The sequence below is a fragment of the Danio rerio genome, chromosome 2 (assembly GCF_052040795.2).
Source record: "Danio rerio strain M-AB ecotype USA chromosome 2, GRCz13ab, whole genome shotgun sequence".
NCBI lineage: Eukaryota > Metazoa > Chordata > Actinopteri > Cypriniformes > Danionidae > Danio > Danio rerio.
In genome coordinates this window covers 19,527,501-19,550,522 of record NC_141022.1, presented here as the reverse complement: position 1 = coordinate 19,550,522, position 23,022 = coordinate 19,527,501, and the positions used below count along the sequence as shown (strand labels likewise).

Below are 23,022 nucleotides of genomic sequence, written 5' to 3'. Positions count from 1 at the left end.
TTTATTCAGTTCACTTATATACCGCATGTCTTTGGACCTGTGGGGGAAACCGGAGCATTCAGAGGAAACCCACGCGAACACGAGGAGAACATGCAAACTCCACATAGAAATAGCAATTGGCCCAGGCAGGACTCAAACCAGCAACCTTTTTGCTGTGAGGTGACAGTGCTAGCCACTAAGTCACTGTGCCACCTAAATTTGAGCTTGTTTAACTTTATTTTTTAATTAAGTGACCCAAACTGAAAATAAAAAAATTTTGCTTGTGGAAATCTATTATATGTCATGCGACAAAAAGGGACTTAGTTTAATGGCTTTAATTTTACTCAACTGTAATCGACCTGGGATGCATGACTGGCTCATGAAAAAAGCTATAGGTGACCTTTTATTTAAAAGCGGAATTTATGTAATGTCCCTAAATCTTGTAAAAACTAAATATATAGTATATGTTAATAGTTTTTTTATTTATATTTATAAAGAAATGTGTCTAGCCTACAGTAAATGACATGGGCCTAGTGGTTAGAACATTTTTGCAGTGGTTTGAATGTATCAAATTGTAAAGTAGACTTTAAAAAAATAATAATAAATAAACAATATCCAACCTAATAATAATAATAATAATAATAATTATTATTATTATTATAAATATGACTTTTTTCTTTTCTTAAAGAATGGCCTTTTGTAAAGAACAACCATTAACAATTTATTTGACTTATATACAAGATTAGAATACTGTTAGATAACGCGTTTTATGTTTTAGAAAAGAATATGGAATATTCTCAATAATATTTGTAAAGGAAGCATAGCCCCTATATGTGCCGCTTATGTATATTTCTGTTAATAATGAAAACGAGTGCATGTTTTTACCAAAATTAATATTGGATTTTTTTTTATGTGTGTGCGTGTAAAACAATAGAATTTGCACAAAAAATTGGGGAGTTTTCTCTAAAGACGTTACTCCGCCCCATTTAGAGCATCCTTGATGAGGTTTCACATTATAACTAATGTGGTTCTAGCGATGGAAATGCGACAAAGCAACTGCGGTTTTGGGAAACACTCATCACTACATCGTTCTTTTCCCAAACGATGCATCGTACTATGATAGTTCAGCCGTGAGTTACTTTGTTGTTTGAGAAACGCACCCCTGCAATTAATATTAAATCAACAAAAACTAAAAACGATGTTTTCACATAACAACAAACTAATAATAATGATTACTGAACCGTAAATTTACTTATATTTATACACAGTAGTCAACAATTGAAACGGATCAAAAAAAGTTTTTCAAAATTGTACTGAAACAAGAATAGGTGTTGTCGATAATATACATGCAATATATGTAATAAACATTCATTCATTCATTTTCCTGCAGCTTAGTCCCTTTATTCATCAGGAGTCGCCACAGCGGCATAAACCGCCAACTTATCCAGCATATTTTTTTACATAGTGGAATGGCCTTCCAGCTGCAACCCAGTACTGGGAAACATCCATACACACTCATTCACACACACATGCACTAAGGACAATTTAGCTTGTTCAATTAACCTATACCGCATTTCTTTGGACTGTGGGGGAAACCGGAGCACCCGGAGTAACAAGCAAACTCCACACAGAAATGGCAACTGGCCCAGGCGGCACTCAAACCAGCGACCTTCTTGCTGCTAACCACTGAGCCACCATTTCACCCTAAGTTATAAACAAATATATGTAAAGTAATATAGCACCAGAATTGTGCCAAACAGCATTTATGCTGCTTAGGAATAAAAAAAAAGAAAGAAAAAATATTTTGACCAGCACCAGGGTGAGTAAATGATAGCAGAATGGGCATTTCTAAAATGACTACCCCTTTAAACAAACCGTAGAAGAAGAAAAAAAAACGAGTCCTGGTCTCTGAATGCATAACAGACTGGACAAACACTTCACAGAAGGGTCACTACAGAGGGAGAGAGACAAAGAGGCGAGCGAGAGCACAGCGTCACTGCTTGTCCTGTTCTTCTTCCTCCTCCTCTTCCTCTTCCTCATCAAAAGAAAGGGCTCCAGAAGTGTCGGAGATGCTCCGGCAGTGTCTGTACCAGCGGATGACTTCCTGAAACACGTTGTCCTCTCCTTCCTCTCTGTCGTCCTGGTCTTCCTCCTCAGGCGACAGGCCGGATTCCGAGTAGGATGTGGAGTAGTAGCAGGAGTCTCCTTTGCTCCACAGAGGCCTGCGCTCTGCTTTGTGAAGCGCACACGTGGCCTGTTCGCCATCTGCTTCTGAAAGCTGGATCTCCTGGGTCGGTGCTGGGTCTTCGTCTGGGTTGAGAAGGTCTTCGGAGTCCGTCTGAATGAGAGGGAGTTCAGACGTGTGCGATTCGGTCTGATTTGACAACGAGCATCTCTGATTGGATAATACAGCGTCTGAGGGAGGAGCAAAGTGTGAGAATACCTATAGATGTGGATCAGAAGATGGAGACAGACAGAAAGATGGTATGAAGGACAGATGGTAACAAAAAAGGAGAAATTGACAAGATGGTTCACTCAGGAATGACATTTGAAGGCAATTTTGTCACCCTTAGGTCATGTTTATTATTTTTTACTTCAGTAGAGCATTGAAGTCTCTGTGAAATTAAATTGAACATATTTCTTTGGTTAGCTCACATTGTTAGGGGAACAATTAATCTGTGCAAAATCAATCAACTTGAAAAAAAAAGGTTGTTTTGGTAATCTTTAATCAAAGTCTGAACATTTGCTTCTGCATTTATAGTGCTGGTCCTTCTGATAAAGGTGCAGTAGGTGATTGTCTTCAGAAACATTTTTTGTTGTGATGGTTGAAAGTCTTTTCATTATATCTTATAGATATATTATAGATATATTCATTATATCTTCACAGAAGTGTTGATCAGCCACTAAAATCTTCAGGTGAAAGATTGATAAGACTATTTTTCAGTTTCAAAAGGGACCTTTTTCAGCATCGATAATGTAGATTTTAATTAGTTTAACAACAAAACAAAAGTACAAAGCGCTATTCCGCCTAGTCTCTCCTTATTTTGTTTACCATGCAACTCTAAAAATTCACTCTGAAATAGCATGTCAGTTTGGCTTGCACGCCGCCGGACAAGCACAAGTCGCTTTTAACACATGAGAGAGGGTTCTTCTGCTGTGCTCGTGTTTAAGGAGGCATGGCTCTAGATGGCAGGGAAAGGAATGTGATTCAGAGATTTATGCTAAGCTGTTATCTTTGTGGAAGATCGCCTACTGCACCTTTAATGTCTATCTGATGGCTTCCATAGCCATTATATATATACAGGTTGAGCCATTTATATCGATACACCTTTATAAAATAGGAATAGTTGGTGATATTAACGTCCTGTTTGTGGCACATTGGTATATGTGAGGGGGCAAACTTTTCAAGATGGATGGTGACCATGGTGGCCATTTTGAAATCGGCCATCTTGGATCCAACTTCTGTTTTTTGCAATAGGAAGAGGGTCATTTGACACATCAAACTTATTGGGAATTTTAAATGAAAAACAATGGTGTGCTTGGTTTTAACTGGTTTGTGCTTGGTAACTTTATTCTTTTATGAGTTAATTACTAGTTACTGACCACTTATAAAATGTGTTCAATGTGCTGCCCATTGTGTTGGATTGTCATTGCAACCCTCTTCTCCCACTCTTCACACACTGATAGCAACACCGCAGGAGAAATGCCAGCACAGGCTTCCAGTACCCGTAGTTTCAGATGCTGCACATCTTGTATCTTCACACCAAAGACAAGAAATATAGTGGGGTCATTCTTCATCAATGGAAACCTCAAGGCCACTGGATATTTGAAATTGCTCCATGAGGATGTGTTTTCCTCTTTATGCACTGAAGCTGGCACATTCCCTGAGTTTTTCCAGCAAGATTGTGCATCACCACATTATGGGTGTCAGGTCCAAGCATTCCTAGATAAACAGTTACCTGAAAAGTGAATTAGTCATCGTGGGCCAGTTGAACGGCCCCCAAGGTCTCCTGATCTGACCCCCTTCGACTGTTATCTTTGGGGTCATCTGAAGGCAATTGTCTATGGTGTGAAGATACAAGATGTGCAGCATCTGAAACTACGGATACTGGAAGCCTGTGCTGGCATTTCTCCTGCGGTGTTGCTATCAGTGTGCGTTAAAGTGGGAGAAGAGGGTTTCATTGACAATCCAACACAATGGGCAGCACATTGAACACATTTTATAAGTGGTCAGTAACTTGTAATTAACTCATGAAAGAATAGAAAGAATCACTTCAAAATGGCCACCATGGTCTCCACCTATCTTGAAAAGTTTGCCCCCTCATATATACTAATGAGCCACAAACAGGACGTTAATATCACCAACCATTTCCATTTTATAAAGGTGTAGCCATATAAATGGCACACCCTGTATAATAAATATTTATTTAATAACAATAACACTCTTAGGGAATGAAGCCCAATAGAAAGCCCCAGCCCTACTCAATATTCTGTTTCAGTTGAAAGTACAGTGCTACTTCCAATTTATACAGAATTTATGCAATATTTTGAGCAGTTTAGTAGATCCTATACAGAGACTAAAATGGTGTATTAAATTTAATAGTTATGGCAGCACGATATTAGAAAAGACATTGCAATATTGTATTTATATACACTATATATTGCGATACTGAATATATAATTTCACCATATGAAATGAATAGCCCTATTTGGAAGAAATATATTATTTTTATATAGATTTTTCTTAATGTATCTTTAGCATGAGACGTTAAACCGATGTCCTGACTCTCTGTGGTCATTAAAAATCCCATGGTACTTCTTGTAAAGAGTAGAGATCTAACCCCGGTAAAATTTCGAATAATCGAAATTCCCTCGATTTCCCCTTACCCATTATGGCCTCCCAATCAACCCCATCCACCGAATTGACACTATCACTCCCCGTAGCTGATGTGTGGTGAGTGCACTGGCCCCATTATCCTGTGGCTGCCGTCACATCATCCAAGTGGATGCTGCACACTGGTGGTGGAGTAGGGAGACCCCCCTCATGATTGTGATGTGCTTTGGGTGTATGGCTATACATGATAAATGTGCTGTATAAACACACAGTACATTACATTCAATAGATTTGGATCATTAAGAAATGCAGTCGAGCAACAATACTGTACAAATAAAATATACAGTGCTTTATGACTTTCTGTAACTTTCATGAACTTTGTGTTGTAGGGGCATGATTATGATGTAGCGCCTGTTGTTGATGTCTCAGGGGAAATCGGACAACAGTTCAAACTAGGCTTGGCTCAGTCGTAAGCACTGCTAAAAGCTTTCCTCACCCAAGTATAGTTTCTGGAGGAGTTGATGAACTCACAGAGCTGGGTGCATCTCTAGAAGGATTTAGTGGACGGCTCCAAACAAATCAACGCTGTTTTTCAGCCTTCATAAAGCACATAAACACAGCTTTTCTCTCAATAAAATCCATGTTAGCCATTTAGCAACAAATCTAGAGTCACCGGGCAGACAGAAGCTCTGCCCATGACGCGAATCCACATCTATTGTGAAGTGAATTTGAGGCATGAATGAAGTGAGTTATCTCTATATGTTCACATGTCTATTAATGCAGTAATACAGCAATTTATCTACGTGTGCCATGTCTGGTGTGAACACAACATGATGCCTGAATATTTTTAATTGATTTAAATGATAAAAAAAACACAACTATTAAATGTCTTAGCAACTTTATGGTTAAACGTTGCAATGACTCACCAAATCATAAGTGTTTTCAAATTTGGCTCCTAGTCAATTATAATACTGGTTCAACATAGCAGATCCTGTGATGTGACTATTGCAGATGTGTATACTGTGATAACGGTGATGAAACATAATATTGTGCTGCCATAGTAGTAATATTGTATATAATGTTTAGTTTTTTGTACAAACCAATGGTTTTCCTTCATAAGACTTCAATGTAAGGTCAGGAGTAATAGACACTCATTTAACATTGCTTGAATAGTAGCAAAATATTGCAAAAAGCAGTTGTTGGTTTGCATTTTATGAATCTGCACGATGTCAGCTAAAGACTTCTTTGATGTTTTAGTAGATGTGGTAGAGCAAATTAACAGCAAACTGTCATTTCTGGGTTAACTGTCCTTGGAAGACAAGCAGAAACACAATAACAAAAGTGTGGAAGAGATGAATAGAGACAAAACTGCTGATGTTCAACGGAAATACACCAAAAAAAAACCATTCGTTGTGACATCTGAGAAAAAGACAAACACACACAGTCTGCAAAATGTATCTGGACATAAAATGTCCAAAGATCAAACCCTGGGGCATTTGATAAAATAAATGTCAAGTTTCTCTCAGAACCAATTTCACTTTTTCAGGGACACGTTATACAAGTATAAAATGGCAATATAGAGCTGTTAAAATAAAATATAAGTATGTTGTAACATTATTAATATCTTTACCACCTTTACCTAATTTAATAAATCCATGTGAATGAAGAAAATTAATTTCCTATTAAAATAGAATAAACTTCAAAATTATTCTGTAATCATGTACGCAGCTCCATGACACTTGGGTCACAGTTTGATTTAATTTTAAAACACAGTTCTTGATTTTAACAAATGATAAACTAAGACTATAAAATAATAAATACTAAGTTGCTGCTTATTAATATTTATAAAGGTAGTAGTTGAATTTAGGTACTGAGTAGGATTAGGGATGCAGAATAAATGCTAATAAACAGCCAAAATACTACTAGTAAGCATGTTATAAGCCAGAATTTAGCAGTGGAAACTGTTACCTAACCTAAAGTGTTAGCAATATTTACTTAGGTAGTACATCTGTATCTGGTTTAATCATTAGGGAAGTTTCTAGGCTCTACCCATGCTCACCTGAGCTCAAAGTGGTTGTGATGGGTTCATGATTTAGAGGGGGATCTTCTTCATAAGACTCTTCCTCCATCTCCTCCTCATCTACCGAAGTCCACGCACGGAGCTTCGCCTCAGCAATAGCAAACTGCTCTGCCACACCTAAAAAAAAAGTGGAACGCTATTGAATGACACTGGACTTTACAAAGACACTAATCACAAAGACAGCAGTGCAACAAAATCTCTTTTTAATCAGCGTTGGCGTTAACGTTTTCTGATGAGGCTTTTGTCCTCGTTGAACAAAAGGGTGCTGCTGAGAGGTTTAGCTGTGGTAAATGCACTGAAGCAGAGTTCCCTCCACTAATATTAGCCCCTCTTGGGAAAGATGAGCAAAGGTGGCTTGGGGAAAATGTCTTTTTGACCCTCTCCTTTAGGGCTGGGCGATTTGAGCAAAAATCACTATCTCGATTAATTGAACATTTTAACTTGATTACGTTTAATGAACGATTATTTTATTAGTTTATTTTATTTTTTGTCATCATAATTCACTGATATGTTTTGTACAGTAAATATGCTCACATATTACAAGTAAGAGATTTTTGAAGGTAGGGTGATTTTAAAATAATTGAAAAAAAAACACACACTATCAACTATCTATTTAAACTATCTCCTGCACTTTTGGAAACAAAAATAATTATTTTCAGCGTTTTCAAAAGTAGAAAATAAAGCAGTATCTCTTCTAAATAAACTCTTGTATAACCTGTAAATATTTTTTTTAAACAGTGCATTTCTTGCATCTACTGTAAAAAAACTTTTTCGTGTTAATAATTATTTAATTGTAATAGAAAATATGCCGTCTCAAGGCATCTTGGTGCAGCTTCAAATCATCATCAATGTAGTGCAAAGTAATTGAAAAAAATCGTCCTGGAAAATTTTGATCAATTATAGGTTCTGAATGTCAATTTCAATTACTTTTCGATTAATCAACCAGGGTTGCTCTGCTCAAAATATTACCATGAGTTTGTTTTAGATGAGAGTACAGGCTTTTTTTCTTGAAACCCTGTATGTTTACACACTTTTGCTGCATTTATAAAGTGTCCGTGTCTTGGGGTTGAACAACATTGATTTTTCGATGCACAATTTGAATGCACAGGAATCACAAGACTATTAAAAACAAACATAAAAAGACTGCAGGTTGAAGGAAAATTGAGCATTGAAGTACAGATAAAGAATAAAAAATGTACTCAAGTAAAAGAATACATTTTGTTAATCTGCTTAGTATAGTACCATTCCATAGAAACCACTCAATTACAGCAAGGCCGGAGTGGGACTCTTTTTCAGCCCTGGAGTTTCAAGCCTTAGACCGGCCTACCTCAGTTCACCACTGACTATCTTAAAATAAGGTCATTTCCAATTCAGTTTCTAATTACACTATCACGTCTTTTTTTTTTTTTTTTTTTGAGAAAACAGCTGTTTTAGAACTTCAAATGTTCAACAACCCTTACAGTATTATATGTCTTAACAATGAAAATGAAAAAAAAAATCTTCATAGACGAGGACCGAACCCAGGTTAACCGCATCTTAACCTAACGTGCTAACCACTGTACCACAACAGCTGTACTTTGAATGGTGACTTATCTAGTTATATCATCATTAACCTGAAGGCTGCATCCTGCTCACGAAGTTACGAGAAAATAGATAACAAGAGCAGAGCTGCGGTAAAATAATAAATAAGAAGGCTGTGGTCAAGTAAATAAATAAATTATATTTTAAAAGTGTGACTGCTGAGAGGAACAGATTCTGGAGCTAGGGACACCGGCCCTCGCGGCCAAAAAACGGACCGGCCCACCGGGAATTCTCCCAGTCCTCCCGATTAGCCAATCCGGGCCTGAATTACAGTATTCTGAGTATTTGTAATGTGTTACTGTATACACGGTGTTATATACTGTACTGTGTGGGAGTGTGTGCGCAAGCATATGTGCTTGTTGAGAATTTTCTTTTATATATTCTGAGCAAAAGGTTAAATAATAAAGTAGTTTTTTTTTTCCACAAGCATCTTTGCTTTGCTAGTGGAGGGCACAGTAAATCCTAAACTCAAAAGTGATGACAGCCAAACATGCGGCAGAGTATAAAAGTGAAGCAAAAGGAGGAGAGCTGGAAGACAGGATGAAGTGAAGTGACATGCAGGATCAGCAGGTGTAGCTGTGTGACTGTGTAATCTCATTTAACACCATCTGCTGAGTCTGAAAGCCTTCGGCTGCATCAAGATGCTGACTGACACCTGCGACAACTCCTGTTGCATATTTTACTGTGATGCTAACACTACTGCTAATGTTAATACAACTACTATTACTACTACTACTACTACTACTTCTACTACTACTACTACTACTAATAATAATAATAATAATAATAATAATAATAATAATAATAATAATAGACAACGCGGAGGCAGTGGCTAGGAAGAGGGTCGCTGGTTTATGTAACGGCTGGGTCAGATGGCATTTCTGTGTGGAGTTTACATGTTCTCCCCGTGATCATGTGGGTTTCCTCCGGGTGCTCCAGGTGAATTGGGTAAGGTAAAATTGTCATTAGTGTATGTGTGTGAATGAGAGTGTGTGGTGTTTTCTAGTGATGGGTTGCAGCTGGAAGGGCATCCGCTGCGTAAAACATATACTGCATAACTTGTCGGTTCATACCGCTGTGGCACCCCCTGATAAATAAAGGGACTAAACTGAAAAGAAAATGAACAAATGAATGAATACATTCTTTCATAATAGCCTAGGGATTTGGTCCACAGTATCTGTAAATCTAGGTTTGTCTAGGCCAGTGGTGTCCAGTTCTGCTCCTGAACAGTTTAGCTCCTGTACCCTAAATTAACACAGCTGATCCAGCTAATAAAGATCTTTCTGGACATTCTAAAAACTACCCTTCAGGACAGAAGTTTTACACTGTAAAAAGCCATTAGTTGACTGTACTTAATAATTACAAGGCTATGAGTTTGCTCTCTTTTTTCAGTAAACAAACTATGTGCATAACTATAAAAGTTAAGTTGAGTTAATGGGTTAACTGACTGTTTGTAAAGTAAAATCACTTTATTGCTCTTTAGGCAGCAGGTTTACTTATTTTTTAAAGGACTCCTATTTTACCCCTTTTTCAAGGTTTAAGAGAAGTCTTTTGTGTCTCCAGATAGTGTCAGTAAAGTTTCAGCTCAAAATACTCATCAGATTATTTATTATACCTTTCAGAATATTGGAATTTTCTGCACTGAACACAATGTAGCTGCTTTTGTTGCCTGTACCTTTAATGCTGGTTCTCCCCATCCACTATTCCCACATGCCTGTCAGTGTGTCTCTGTCTCCTTCTCCGTCAGATAAACAGCACAGTGACAGACATGAAGGAAGCAGATTCCACGTGATGTTTGTGAGAAATACTACAGTAAGAACTTTACCAATGATTATTTGAAGTATTTGCTGTGGATTTACAACAATGAGTCACACACAATGTCGTTACAAAGTTCACGCACACACAGATACACAAAGCGCACACATTTAACTTTGCACGGCAAATGTGACAAGATACAGGTTAATATTTACTGCTGTGTGGATATCTGTTGCTAATGTACAAAATAAAGCTGATTTAGTGTCTACAAACCAGGACTGAAGCGTCTACTTTTATAATTGTATTGACACGGGGCTGTGGTGATAAAGACGTTAAAATCAATGTAATTCATTACAAACATGCACTGTTTTAAAAATGTGTTAAACTTGTAAAACTTATTCTTGATCACATTTGATGATGATTGTTGATCACAGAGAGCTGAACAGATCTTTTAATGCCAGTTGCTTTGTCCACTTCCTGTCTTGTTGATATGGTTATACACGCTATGATGGAGACATTTTAATATGCAGCTGTCAATCAATTCAGTGGGCGGGTATACCGCTTTCCTATGTCCCATTGCGGTGGGCCTCAAAATGGGAGGGATTTGGATCCTATTTTTAACATCAGGAAATAAAATAAAAAAGACTTATTGTGTTTCTTCCACTCCAATATGACTGTGGACACACTATACCTCCACACAGTTCTGTCCAAACAGCTTACAAAAGATGATTTTCATCATAGGTGCCCTTTAAAGTAAAGTAACTAATTGCTTTTTACAGTGTACCCACAGTCATCAAGTACAGACTCACCGGCAGCAAATCTGGCCTCCTGCTCTCCTTCACTCAGATGACTGTACGAGTTGAAGTGGGACTGCAGTGTCGCAGACGGAGGGTCTAAAGGCTTGGACCAGCCCTTCCACTCGATCAGATGAGCCACACGACCCTGAGCCATTGCTGTGGGTTTGGTCACGTGGTCCTTCACCACCTGAGAGATTCCTGTCAGACAAAACCCAGGAGATCAGCTCCGTCTGTCGCCAACACACACAAATACACTCTCACTGAACACACAGGTCATTCACACGCTACCATTAAACGAAGATCTGGCCAGAGCTGCGATTTCCTGGATGCTGAGGGCTTTTCTTGACTTGGGGAGCATATCAATAGGGTCATCAACCTGCAGAAACAGCCAAATACAAAATGATGATGAAAGTTAAGCACAACTGTAGAAATTCAGCATGTTGTGCAAGTTCAGACATGCACTGTAATGTGTTGCAGTGTTGTAAAATAAATAGAACCAACTTGAATCTTTTTACTTTATATATGGTTTCATTTAGGTGCAATTAAAATCCTCTATATCTGCATATTTGTTATTTTTAAACTATTCAAACTGTATGTAAATACAGCTAAAACAGAACAATAGTAGCACATAATCAATGATGATATTATTATTTAGAGACTTTTATTCCATGTTGTTATTATTATTCAGATCCCAAATCAAAGCATTGCTAATTGTCATTAAAACTCATTAAACATTAATAATGTTCTTTGGAATTTTCAGTTCTTCAAGGATATAAATATATTATAAATATATATGGATCACAACCCACAGTTCAGAATGCACGTGACCTGTAGATTAATAACTTTTAGTAAGTTTTGTGTAGATTAATCCAACATTTAGAACAATTGCAGAGAGATGTTTATGGTAAAGATTAAAATCACAGTTTAATGGAACATGACGCTGGTCGTAGCAATTACATTGTGTAACCAATGAGTGGCGACAAACAATATTAAAATGATGTCACTGAATAGGTTTTCAAAAATGATCCACCTATAATGAAGCATTAAGTTTTATGTGTGAATTGTTGAATCATTCATTAAAATAAATATATGTTGTATAAGATGTTAGATTTCTATATTTAGCATTATCAGCGAAAGTAGCAAAGATCATTTTTGCATTGAATATTTTCCCTTTTATTTAGCTGCTTCTTTCTTGATTTTTATTTTGATTAAAATTACAGGTTCTACATTTTGTTTTTTTGAAACCAATGGTTTTTGCAGTATTATTTTTGTATAAATGGTAAGCAACTGACGTTTGTCTTCTCCTTTTATTGCTAATCTGAAAAATGGTCCAATTTGTGACTCAAAAACTGTAGTGTGATCTGAACTGTGAGATTTGTTATCTGTTACATCATTAATATATATATTAGAGGTGTAACAGATTACAAATCTCAAAGCAAAAAACAAACATATGTACTTGTCTTCAGAGTCACATGGTCCTTCAGGAATCATTATAATATATCTAAATTATATATAATATATATAATATAATATAATTCAGCTTTCAGTATCTTAGGACAGGCCTAATTGCAGCTATTTCATCCAAGCAGGGTTTTTCCAGCTGATTGCAATTGCTGCAGTTCCTTTAACAGCCTTTAAGGGTAATACGAAAAATACAGAGGCACTGTTCCAAACACATGTCTTTTACTTTCACTTTCAAATTCACCAGACACAGTGTTTCATTAGTAAGTGCTCATCCCTATCCATTGTGTTTGTACAGCATCTCTACTAATTACAGTAGCTTAAAAACTTTAAACACCAGCAATGGAAGCATCTCACTGTTTGCCATTTTGTGTTTTAGGTCATTTAGAACATTTATACAATGTAATAAACATGTATAATATCATTCATAATAATTATGATTAAAAATACATATGGATAATATATTCAAATATATTGAACAGAATTTTATTTGCGGTATATGTTCATATTTGGCTATATGTTGGATTCCTGTATGGGCCCCAAAACAGACAATTAATCATCATTGCACCAAATCAAACAAATACATCATCAAACTGAGCAATGACTGAGCAATTTCTATTATTTTTAAGACAATTAATCATTAGTCAAACTTCATAATTATGATATCTCAGGAGTATATTACATTTTGGTCATGCTTTACAATAAGGTTTCAATGGTGAATGTTTGTTAATATATTTACTAACATGAACAAGCGATGAAAAATATTTAAACAAAAATTAATAATCATTTACTAATCCATTGTTAAAAATCCAGAGCTGTGCATGTTAACATTAGTGTAGCATTAGTTAACATAAACTAACAATGAACAATTAAATTGCCACTGACTAACCTTGACACAGATGATTAAATACTGTAATAGTATAGTTCATATCTTGCTCATATAATATAAAATTAACTGACCAACATTAGCTAACAAATTAGTTACATTAGTCTTTTCAGAAACTTAGAAATAGAACTAACACTATCTCAAGCAAAAGATATCTTACTTATTTAACAACTGAAAATATAAAAATGTTTGCACAAATCAATAAATGCTGTAAAGTACTGTTACAACAACAAAAAACACCACCACCACAAACACATTTCTTCTAAAAAACCTGCTGTGAATGTCTTACACACAATTACTTTATTACTTTTTAATTTTTATTAAATTATTCTACTTAAACACCCTCTGGGGAACAATATTGGACCCCATCAATAAATCACCACCCAAACCTCCTACCTTTTGACATGTCCTCACGTGTTTCTCTTTCTCAGTGTACGGACGCATCGCAGAAAGCTGCCATTTCCACTCAAGACACAAATACAGAATAATAAGAGCTCAACATAAAAGCAAACGCTCTAAAGCCAGAGCAAACTCAATCTCCACCTCAGAAACAGATGCCAAATCCACAATTAACCCTTTGACAATTCACTCGCGCTCATCCAAGCTGAAGCATATGTTAGTCACATGAGCTGCGAGAGATCAGCCGCACATAATCAAAGCAGCTTATGCCTCAGACATATTTGGCCAATCAAAACTCTTCCGGTGCCTTGTTCCTTTGCAAACGGCACTCGCTGGCATGTCAGATAATATTAGCCCACAGGTTGATAATAAAAAAAAGTCTGGCCACAGCTGGGGGCTAATAACCCCTAGCATTTGACATTAATGGCTTACATGATAAAAATGCGAATTGACAAGTGACATTCATCAGTTTAAATAGAAAACCGACGTGTTTGATGAGTTACAAGGCAGCTGTTTGCAGACCTTTCAAGGTTATTCTCATAAACAAAAGCTGAAACAAAGATTAAATCTACGGGCCAAAACAACAATGTAAAATACAATAAAAATGTTATAATGATGGATACACTAAAACAAGATGAAACATAACAATTAATGAGAAACAAACTGAAATATATTTTTTATTATCACATAGCATCTATTTAGGAAACAGTGATAAATCCCAAAACAAAGCTGGATTGGAAGTTGGACTGAACTGCTTAATTAAATGCAAAGACCTTGACAATCTTTTTAATAAGCCAAGAACCTAATACATTACTAATAATCAATTAAATAATAATCCCTTTTATACAAATTGAAGTCTTTAAATACATGACTACATACAGGTTGCAGAAGCTAGACAATTGTCAGAGGCCACTTCCACAACCTAATATAGGCTACACTTTTTTGAATAATTTGAAATATTAAATAGCTAGCTAACAATATAGCTACATACCACTTTTTGTTCTTATGACCTGTATGACCAGTGGGACAAATAGCCTTGTGACTCTGTTTGATTTAAATGACTGGCTATTGACAAGCGGCAAAGTAATAAAATGGTGTTTAAAAATCAGCCTAACCATAAAAATAGGCTAAATGTCTTATAGAAAAATTGCATTTTGATAAATAGGAGGCAAGATGTTAAAAGATAAATAAAGATCCTATTTCTTTTCCTAGACAGAAAAAAATATTAAATTCCCTGACTTTCAATGTCTGGCATACACCTTTTAAAATACCATGACATTCCAGAAATTCTTTAACCCGTTGCAACCCTTATATAATAAAGGTAATAAGCGTTTGACTTGTAGTGGAAAATTTGCATATCACACTGTAAAAAATGCAGGGTTCCACCAAATTCATTCATATTGTCCCAACATAAATCAATTAAGTTAACTTACACTTTTAACAAATTTATGTGAAGTGAACATAAAAAAAAAATAAGTTGTCCCGATGAAATCTCAAGAATTGGGTTGTTTTCAGCTCAAAATAAGTTATAGAATAAATTATATTTAAATGTATTTATGTTAAAATTGCTGCTTGTTCCAACTACTTATTTAAAATAAGTCGAAACAACATAATTCTGGATATTTTATGTAAACACTTAATTGTTTTATGTTCAATCGGCATAAATTTGTTATAATAACTTAATCGATTTTTTACAGTGTGCAATAGGCATGGGGCAATGACTGTTTTCAAGGTTTACGGCGGATTGGAAAAGTCAAGGTTTAAGTAAGATATCTTTTATTTTACTGCTCCCACAGTATATGTAAGATTTTTTTTTTTTACTTTTTTTTAGGACAACAATATCTCCAGCAGAAAGGAAACCCAAAGATGGCATTTTAAATTGTAAAGAAATCTGTGTTTTTAAAACAAAGACAACAGAAGTCAATGATTTATTTAAGTTACTTAGCCTGACATGTTTACTTCTCCAAAATATTATAAATGTTCTTTAAAATAGAATATATTGTGTTCAAAGGAGAAAAAGTCTTCTTTTTTCCAGACATTTAAAAGAATATATTTTAGAGCAGTAATCACAATACCGTAAAACTGTGATATTTTATCCAAGGTTATCATGCCATCAGAATTTTACACCAGCCCCTACTCAGGGTGCAATGTTTTTGTTCAAGCTATATTTATTCTTATTACTAAGGGGTTTACACAAGTACACTATTTAAAAATGCTGGGTTCCATACAATCAATTTTTGTTGGATAAACATGAAGGAACTAAGTTCATTTATTCATTTTTACAAATTTAATTGGATTGAACATAAAACAATTAAGTTCAAAACAATTAAAACTCTGTCACAAAAAAACTCAAGAATTTAGTTGTTTCAACTAAATAAGTAGTTGAATCAAACAGCAAACATCATGTTTGGGTGTGATGTAAACTGTGCAAAAATTTTAACTATGCATCTACCATGTAAATGATCTGGTACATGTTCTAAGCTATAATTACACTGTAAAACAAAACAATAAAAATCCCTAAATTAAATAAGTGAAACAAATACTTTCAAAAGTTACTTTTACTTAATGAAAAAGAGTTATGGTAACTCATAAACTGATTATATTAAGCAGAACTCAAACCTAATGAGTTATGAATTAAGGCATTCTATTTTTTGAGCTAACTCTAATTCTAGAAGCAATACCGAAGCATTTGAGTAGCTATATAGTGGTTTGGACTTACTCATACTAATATGATAACTGAACTTAAAATGCTTAAATTACTACCATAAATATTTGAAAATATCAAAAGAAATAGTATATGTGGATGACTATATGTATGAATTTAGAGTACTCAAACCATTTTGTTGCAAAATGCAATCGGTTTTCTCAAACAGTTTGAGTTAACTTATTGGGTTTTACAGTGTACTGAAACTAATACTGAGACTAAAAAGATAACAATGTTATCCAAAGGTTTACAAAACAAAAAATAAACTATCAAAACCAGTACAGCAAATGAAAAAAAATAATACCAAGATAAAAACAAATTTGAGAATCAAAATAATAAATAAGACTCAATAAATAAGAGTCCTCGTGCTGCAAGCATTTCATAAACACAGATCAAGTTTCCAATTTCAAACAATCAGGTGAGGCGAAGCATTTGCAAGCCTCCAAAACAAAAGTAGGCCACTGTGTCATGCATATCATGGCAGGTTTAATCTAAATCCACCCTCACAGAAGCAAATCGCACAGGTGGTTTTGACTCGCATGTGCCTGACGTCAAAGTCTCGAACGCAGGTAGATGTGCTTAAGTCAGATTGGCCTCTAAAGCCCATTAGAAAAGCCGCTATAGTGAAGAAGACTGCAGAGGCACCAGATGCCTGCCATGCTTCAGCGCTGTATGTGGGTCAAATATTTCTTGCGTGATTTGGGGTTAGTCGTCATAGCAGAGAGAGACAGACACGGGCCACAGTGATCTTAATGAGGTCAATTAAACCTAAAGCAAAAGAGCTGGGCTTATTTTACTCTATTAACCTGGTCTCGTATGCTAATACCATTTGCTGCTTTGATATGGTAATGATTCAGTGCGAAGCTAGTGAATAACACACACTCTGCTCATCAGGTCATTCAGAATGAAACATTTTCACACACACTTTCAAAATGTTTTTTTTCTTCTTCTTCTTCCTCCACAGGCATTAGTGTATGTGTCCGAATCCTAAAACATTGTAACGTGGTATAATGTGAAAATAACCATATTTCTATGCTGCTGTATAAAATTTATTGTTATGATATTTTGCTGAATAATTCATTCATTTTCTTGTCAGCATAGTCTCTTTATTAATCCGTGGTCGCCACATCGGAATGACCCACCAACTTATCCAGCACGTTTTTAAGTCTCCAAGTTTTTACGTCTCTAAGTTTGCCCAAAGAATGTAATTATTATAGTATGTCCCAACAAAATTACATGGGATTACCATGGTACAACAACTAAAAAAGACTGCCTTATTTAACTTACTATTACTTCTTAATTCATATTTTTGTTATTAATTAATTGCTACTAATAATTAAAAACATTTACTAATTAAATAGTTAGTTATTGTTATTCCACAAATGTTGTGATTATTATATGCAATCATGCAAAATGGACTGCTTTTAGTATGGTAAGCACATATAACAAGTAACCAGAACACTGTAAAAATAAAGCAATTAAATTATGTTTATGTTTATACTATGATTATACTACATGATTGTACTATGGCAATATACACACTAGAGACAAAGTATTAGTATGCATGCTCCCAAAAATAATGCTACAATAGTACATTTAAAAAGATGGTATCATAATAGAACTGGCATTAGTCCATTTGTCTAAAACATAAAACATACTATAACCATGATATATTGTGTAATGACAATAAACAATGTTATTAAAAAAGAACAATATAAAACACGTTATTATCAACACTTCTTAAAAAACACGTTACGTCTAAAAAGAAGCATTACCAAAATGAGTTTATTGCTATTTAATATTAGCAAACTTTAAAAAGACAATGCATTACAATACATGTGCCAAATGCCAAAAACGAACGGAAGATTCCACTGTGTTTTGATGTGTTAGTGTTAATTGTACATTTAAATATACGGTTGAAGTCAGAATTATTAGCCCCCCTGAATTATTAGCACCCCTGTTTATTTTTTCCCCAATTTCTGTTTAACGAAGAGAAGATTATTTCAACTCATTTCTAAACTTAATAGTTTTATTAACTCATTTCTATTAACTGATTTCTTTTATATTATTAGTCATGATGACAGTAAATAATATTTTACTAGATAATTTTCAAGACACTTCTATACAGAATAAAATTACATTTAAAGGCTTAACTAGATTAATTAAGGTAACTATACAGGTTAAGATAATTAGGCAAGTTATTGTATAATGATGGTTTGTTCTGCAGACTATCAGGAAAAAATATTGCTTAAAGGGGCTAATAATTTTGTCCTTAAAATGGCTTTTAAAAAATTAATAACTGCTTTTATTTTTGCCGAAATAAAACAAATAAGATTTTTTCCAGAAGAAAAAATATTATCAGACATACTGTGAAAATTTCCTTGCGCTGTTAAACATCATTTGGAAAATATTTAAAAAAAGAAAAATAAAATCAAAGGCGGGCTAATAATTCTGACTTCAACTGTATATTATTTATAACCCATGTATTTTCTCTTACATTTACATTTACATTTAGTCATTTAGCAGACGCTTTTATCCAAATAAATTAATATTGTAATCTTCTGAGTAAAATTAGGGTTTGCTTTAGGTTTACTACATGTAATGATGTAAACAAAAGTACATATATTGTAAAAAGAAAACTATGAAAAATATGTGTTACTGAAAGCAAAATACAATATATGCATATGACAGACGAAATGCATGATAGCAATACATGTATTACAGAGGTTCTAGTCCAAAAAACAAGCAAATATGTTTTTACTATGAGGCACTATTTTTCTGAAGTACCTGCAAAAAAATGCTTCAATATTACAAAAAAAAATTATTAAATAAATTATTACTTCCTACTATGTTCAAAAATGTAGTTCAGCATATATTCTGGTTTAAAAACAATAAATTCATTCATTCATTCATTCATTCATTCATTCATTTATTTATTTTCCTTCGGCTTAGTCTCTATTTCAGACATCGCCAAAGTGGAATAAACCGCCAAGTATTCCACATACTGTATGTTTTACACAGCAGATGCCTTCCAGCCGCAACCCAGTACTGGGAAACATCCATACACACTCATTCACACACACACACACACACTCATACACTACAGACAATTTAGTTTATTCAATTCACCTATAGCACATGTCTTTGTGAAACTGGAGCACCCGGAGGAAACCCACAAGAACACAGCGGGAACATGCAAACTCCCCAAAGAAATGCCAACTGGTGCAGTCGGGACTCGACCTAGTGACCTTCTTGCTGTGAAGCGACAGTGCTAAGCACTGAGCCATTGTGCCACTCCAAAAATAAACAAACAAACAAATAAACAACAACATGGAATTACTATGGCATTACGTCCAGAAAAATAGCATTAGCATGGTACATTCCAAAAATTACAATAGAGCTTTTAGCAATGGCCATTTACTATGGAACTATGTCCAGAAAAAATGTATTGACTAAATAAATGAATTAATAAATAAAATAAATAACTGTTATTACAATATATCTTAAAACTAACATTGTAATGCTTTAAGCAATACATGATATATGAAAAACACATATAATGATGCATTATCTAAAAACATAGTATTAGTGCAAACAAACAGACATGCTATTGCCATGGTACAACTTCTGAAAGCTCAATATTAGCAAAATATCCCTTAAAGATGTTTTATTATTTCCATGGTGGAAAATTATAAAAATACATGGTATTGTCTCAGCACTTTGTATACTACATGTACTATTAGCAAAAACTAAAAGAACAAAAACAAACAACCATAGCATTACAATAGCACTGCCAATAAATATAGCTAAATATGAGTAAAAAAAGTAAGCGCCAGCAAGAGAATACCCCGCACCAACCCCCACATTTTTTTTATATTTTAAATGAAGAAAATAAACATGCGTTATGGATGTGACCAAAAAAGTATGCACAATTACAGTATATCATTTACTTTGTAGAAATTCTGTGAGTTAAACTCCACAACCCAAAATAAATACTGCTACTCAAAAGTAGAAGAGTTGGCTCTCTATAGGACTAAAATGTTTTTAGTTTTTTTTTAATAATTGTAGCATTTAAGAGAAGAAACCTTGATTATGCATGTAACAGATGTGAAATTGCCACTTGTGTGACTTTGGTAAATCAAATATAACTGTTTAAAAACATTGACAGAGACATTTTAGAGTATTTTTAAAGCACTGTAAAATACATGCTTACATACAAAAAAAACTTTTAAACAGTTTCAGTATTTTGATAAAACCTTACTTTTTTCATAGCAAGGTTGACATTTGCATGGAATTAAAGGATAAACAAACATGGTACTTCTAAACAAAAACAAAAAACAAAGCATATATACAAGAAAAACAAACAAACATGATTTTACCACAAATAAAAACATGGTTATTGTAGTTAAACCACAAATGAACCATGGATGTGCTACACAGGTCATAGCATAAAGGGATTTAAACAATTATTAAAAAATACAATTTTCATATTTGACTTTCTTTCTACTGTTAAACACAAAGGAAGATATGTTGGAAAGCTGTAATCACTGACCTTCATAGAATTAGTTTTTACTAAGCATGTCAGTGGTTACAGGTTTTTAGCATTCTTCAAAATATCTTCTTTTGTGTTCAACAAAAAAACAAAGGTTTGAATTAAAGCACACGAGGATGAGTAAATATTGAGTACATTTTGGGTGAACAATCCTTTTAACCATTGTATTTATAACTGGTTATATAAACAAACCATGGTTAATTTACACAGGGGGGTATAAGAATAAAGGAATCAATTTAAATGCACAAACAGAGGTCATGCGTTGAGATTTGTTTGAGAAACAAGCTGCAGCGTTTAGAGCGGCGTGTGTGTGTGTGTGTCTGTGTGTGCAAAACAAACATACATAAACACAATTAGCCTCGTATAAGGTCAAGTATATTACAGCAACCGCAACAGCAAATGTAGTTGCGGCGACTAAAATAGGCCACCTGAGCTCAGTTCATGGAAAGCAACACAATGCAGTTAACGCAATATAAGGGCCGGTCGTTATAGCAACAGGTAACCGTGAAGCATCATCTGTCCCTGAGCATCATTAATTCCCATTGACCATGAACAACACGCAGACACTGCGCTCGGTGAAATAAATCTCACCTACCGGGGTTTGTTTTTCCTCCATCTGTCTGTCTCCAAATCAACAGTTAAATTGGGCACAGCCAGCATCATTCCATACAGCATCAATCGGCTCGCCTGTTTCAATGCAGCGCGACAGTGATGCCACAAATAATTGCGAATAATTGAGCGCTTTGCGCTGATGGATCGGGCCCTGATAAACGAATCCCATCACAGAAGTGAGGGTGACACGACAGGACACGAGCCACCGAAGTGCATCAGCGGCCCCGAGACTGTCCGATTGATTGACGAGCAGATCATGTTCATAAACAACAGTGTGACAGCAACAGCGCGTTTGTTTCCTGGCAACAGGCTGATAATATTCGCGCATTGTACCTACGTGACGGCCTATTGCGATCCAAACAACACCAGAACAACAAGCACATGCGTTATTACAGTCGCCAAAATCACAACCACCGATGAAGTCGATGCGCATTTGGCCACTGAAGCCTCACGTACCTTTAGATTTAGTTGGGGTAAAGCTGTCAAAAGCATTGCACATGGATACAGCATTAGCGTCGGGTCTGAGGAGAAGAATCGCGTCGCCGTCTTCGGCCGTGAATAACAGACACCAGCTTTTCTTCAGCATTAGAGACAGGGGTAGAAATGAGTGCTGTTAACCCACCAAACGCATCGTCCCCACCACACCGAGTCTCTCCGACAGCGTCATCCCACCTGTAATGCGGCTCTCTTAAAGACACACGAGTCTCTTTCACACGTACAGAGTCGACGAGCAGTGAGTGCTACTTACTATGGCAGGCCGCTATATCATTTATAGCCTAGGCTACTAAAGGGGAAGAGGGAGGTGTCCGGGTATGCCAGTTTTCACAATCTGTAGCCTAGCATTCAGAGATCAAAATACCATGATAATGCTTGTTAACAATATTTCAAATAACTTTGGATGTACATTAATAAAATTCTAGCAGTGTTTCTAGACTAAATATGTAGGAAACATTTTCGACCCCAAATCAGAAAAAGTTGGAAAACACACACAAAAAAAGAAAGTATTTCTAAATTTACCTTTAGGGGAGAGCGTGGCACAACGTAACCCCTTATGGTTTTGACCAAATACTGAATAAAGTAATGGGGTTAGACAAACCCTATTAAAAAATAACGTCATTAAAATAACGTCATTTCCAATTCAGTTTCTAATGATATCATTTCTTTTTCAAGGAAACAGTTGCTTTAGAACTACTAATGTTTTTCATAAATATGGGAACATTAAAGGGTTGCTAAATCTCCAACACTATTATTTAAAACATCACAATGTCCTTTCATGCAATATCTGAATATATTCTGTACAAAATTCTTTATAGATATCCTGTCCTTTGTAACAGTGGTCACACAGAAAATAAAAATAATATATGTACACTTAAGTAACCCAA

The 23,022-nt window shown here is 35.2% G+C and overlaps 1 protein-coding gene across 6 annotated transcripts; it reads right to left on the bottom strand.

Moving 5' to 3' along the window:
* Window positions 1-1,102: 1,102 nt before the first annotated feature.
* fam131aa (family with sequence similarity 131 member Aa) lies at window positions 1,103-22,378 on the bottom strand. Of its 6 annotated transcripts, none has more exons than XM_087238509.1 (5): window positions 21,624-22,302; window positions 11,315-11,402; window positions 11,039-11,224; window positions 6,873-7,010; window positions 1,103-2,422 (listed from the first exon to the last, which is right to left on the bottom strand). In XM_087238509.1, the coding sequence occupies exons 1-5, from the start codon at window positions 21,642-21,644 to the stop codon at window positions 2,334-2,336; spliced, it is 522 nt and encodes a 173-aa protein (XP_087094635.1). In that variant the 5' UTR covers window positions 21,645-22,302; the 3' UTR covers window positions 1,103-2,333. The 6 variants fall into 6 exon arrangements, with proteins under 6 accessions (XP_087094635.1, XP_087094633.1, XP_087094632.1 ...); XM_087238507.1 differs by having other exon boundaries at window positions 22,097-22,302; XM_087238506.1 differs by having other exon boundaries at window positions 1,103-2,394; window positions 21,624-22,058.
* Between the last annotated feature and the right edge of the window lie 644 nt (window positions 22,379-23,022).

What these genes read in the sequence shown, in the direction of transcription:
- fam131aa (NM_001114579.2), bottom strand. Translation starts at nt 22,150, where the DNA reads ATGCTGTATCCATGTGCAATGCTTTTGACAGCTTTACCCCAACTAAAT. An exon ending in TACCCCAACTAAATCTAAAG is followed by an intron (nt 11,403 to 22,096) that starts GTACGTGAGGCT and finishes CTGTTTCTGCAG; the next exon opens with GTTGATGACCCTATTGATAT. An exon ending in CACAACCACTTTGAGCTCAG is followed by an intron (nt 2,395 to 6,872) that starts GTGAGCATGGGT and finishes CTCCTCCCTCAG; the next exon opens with ACGCTGTATTATCCAATCAG.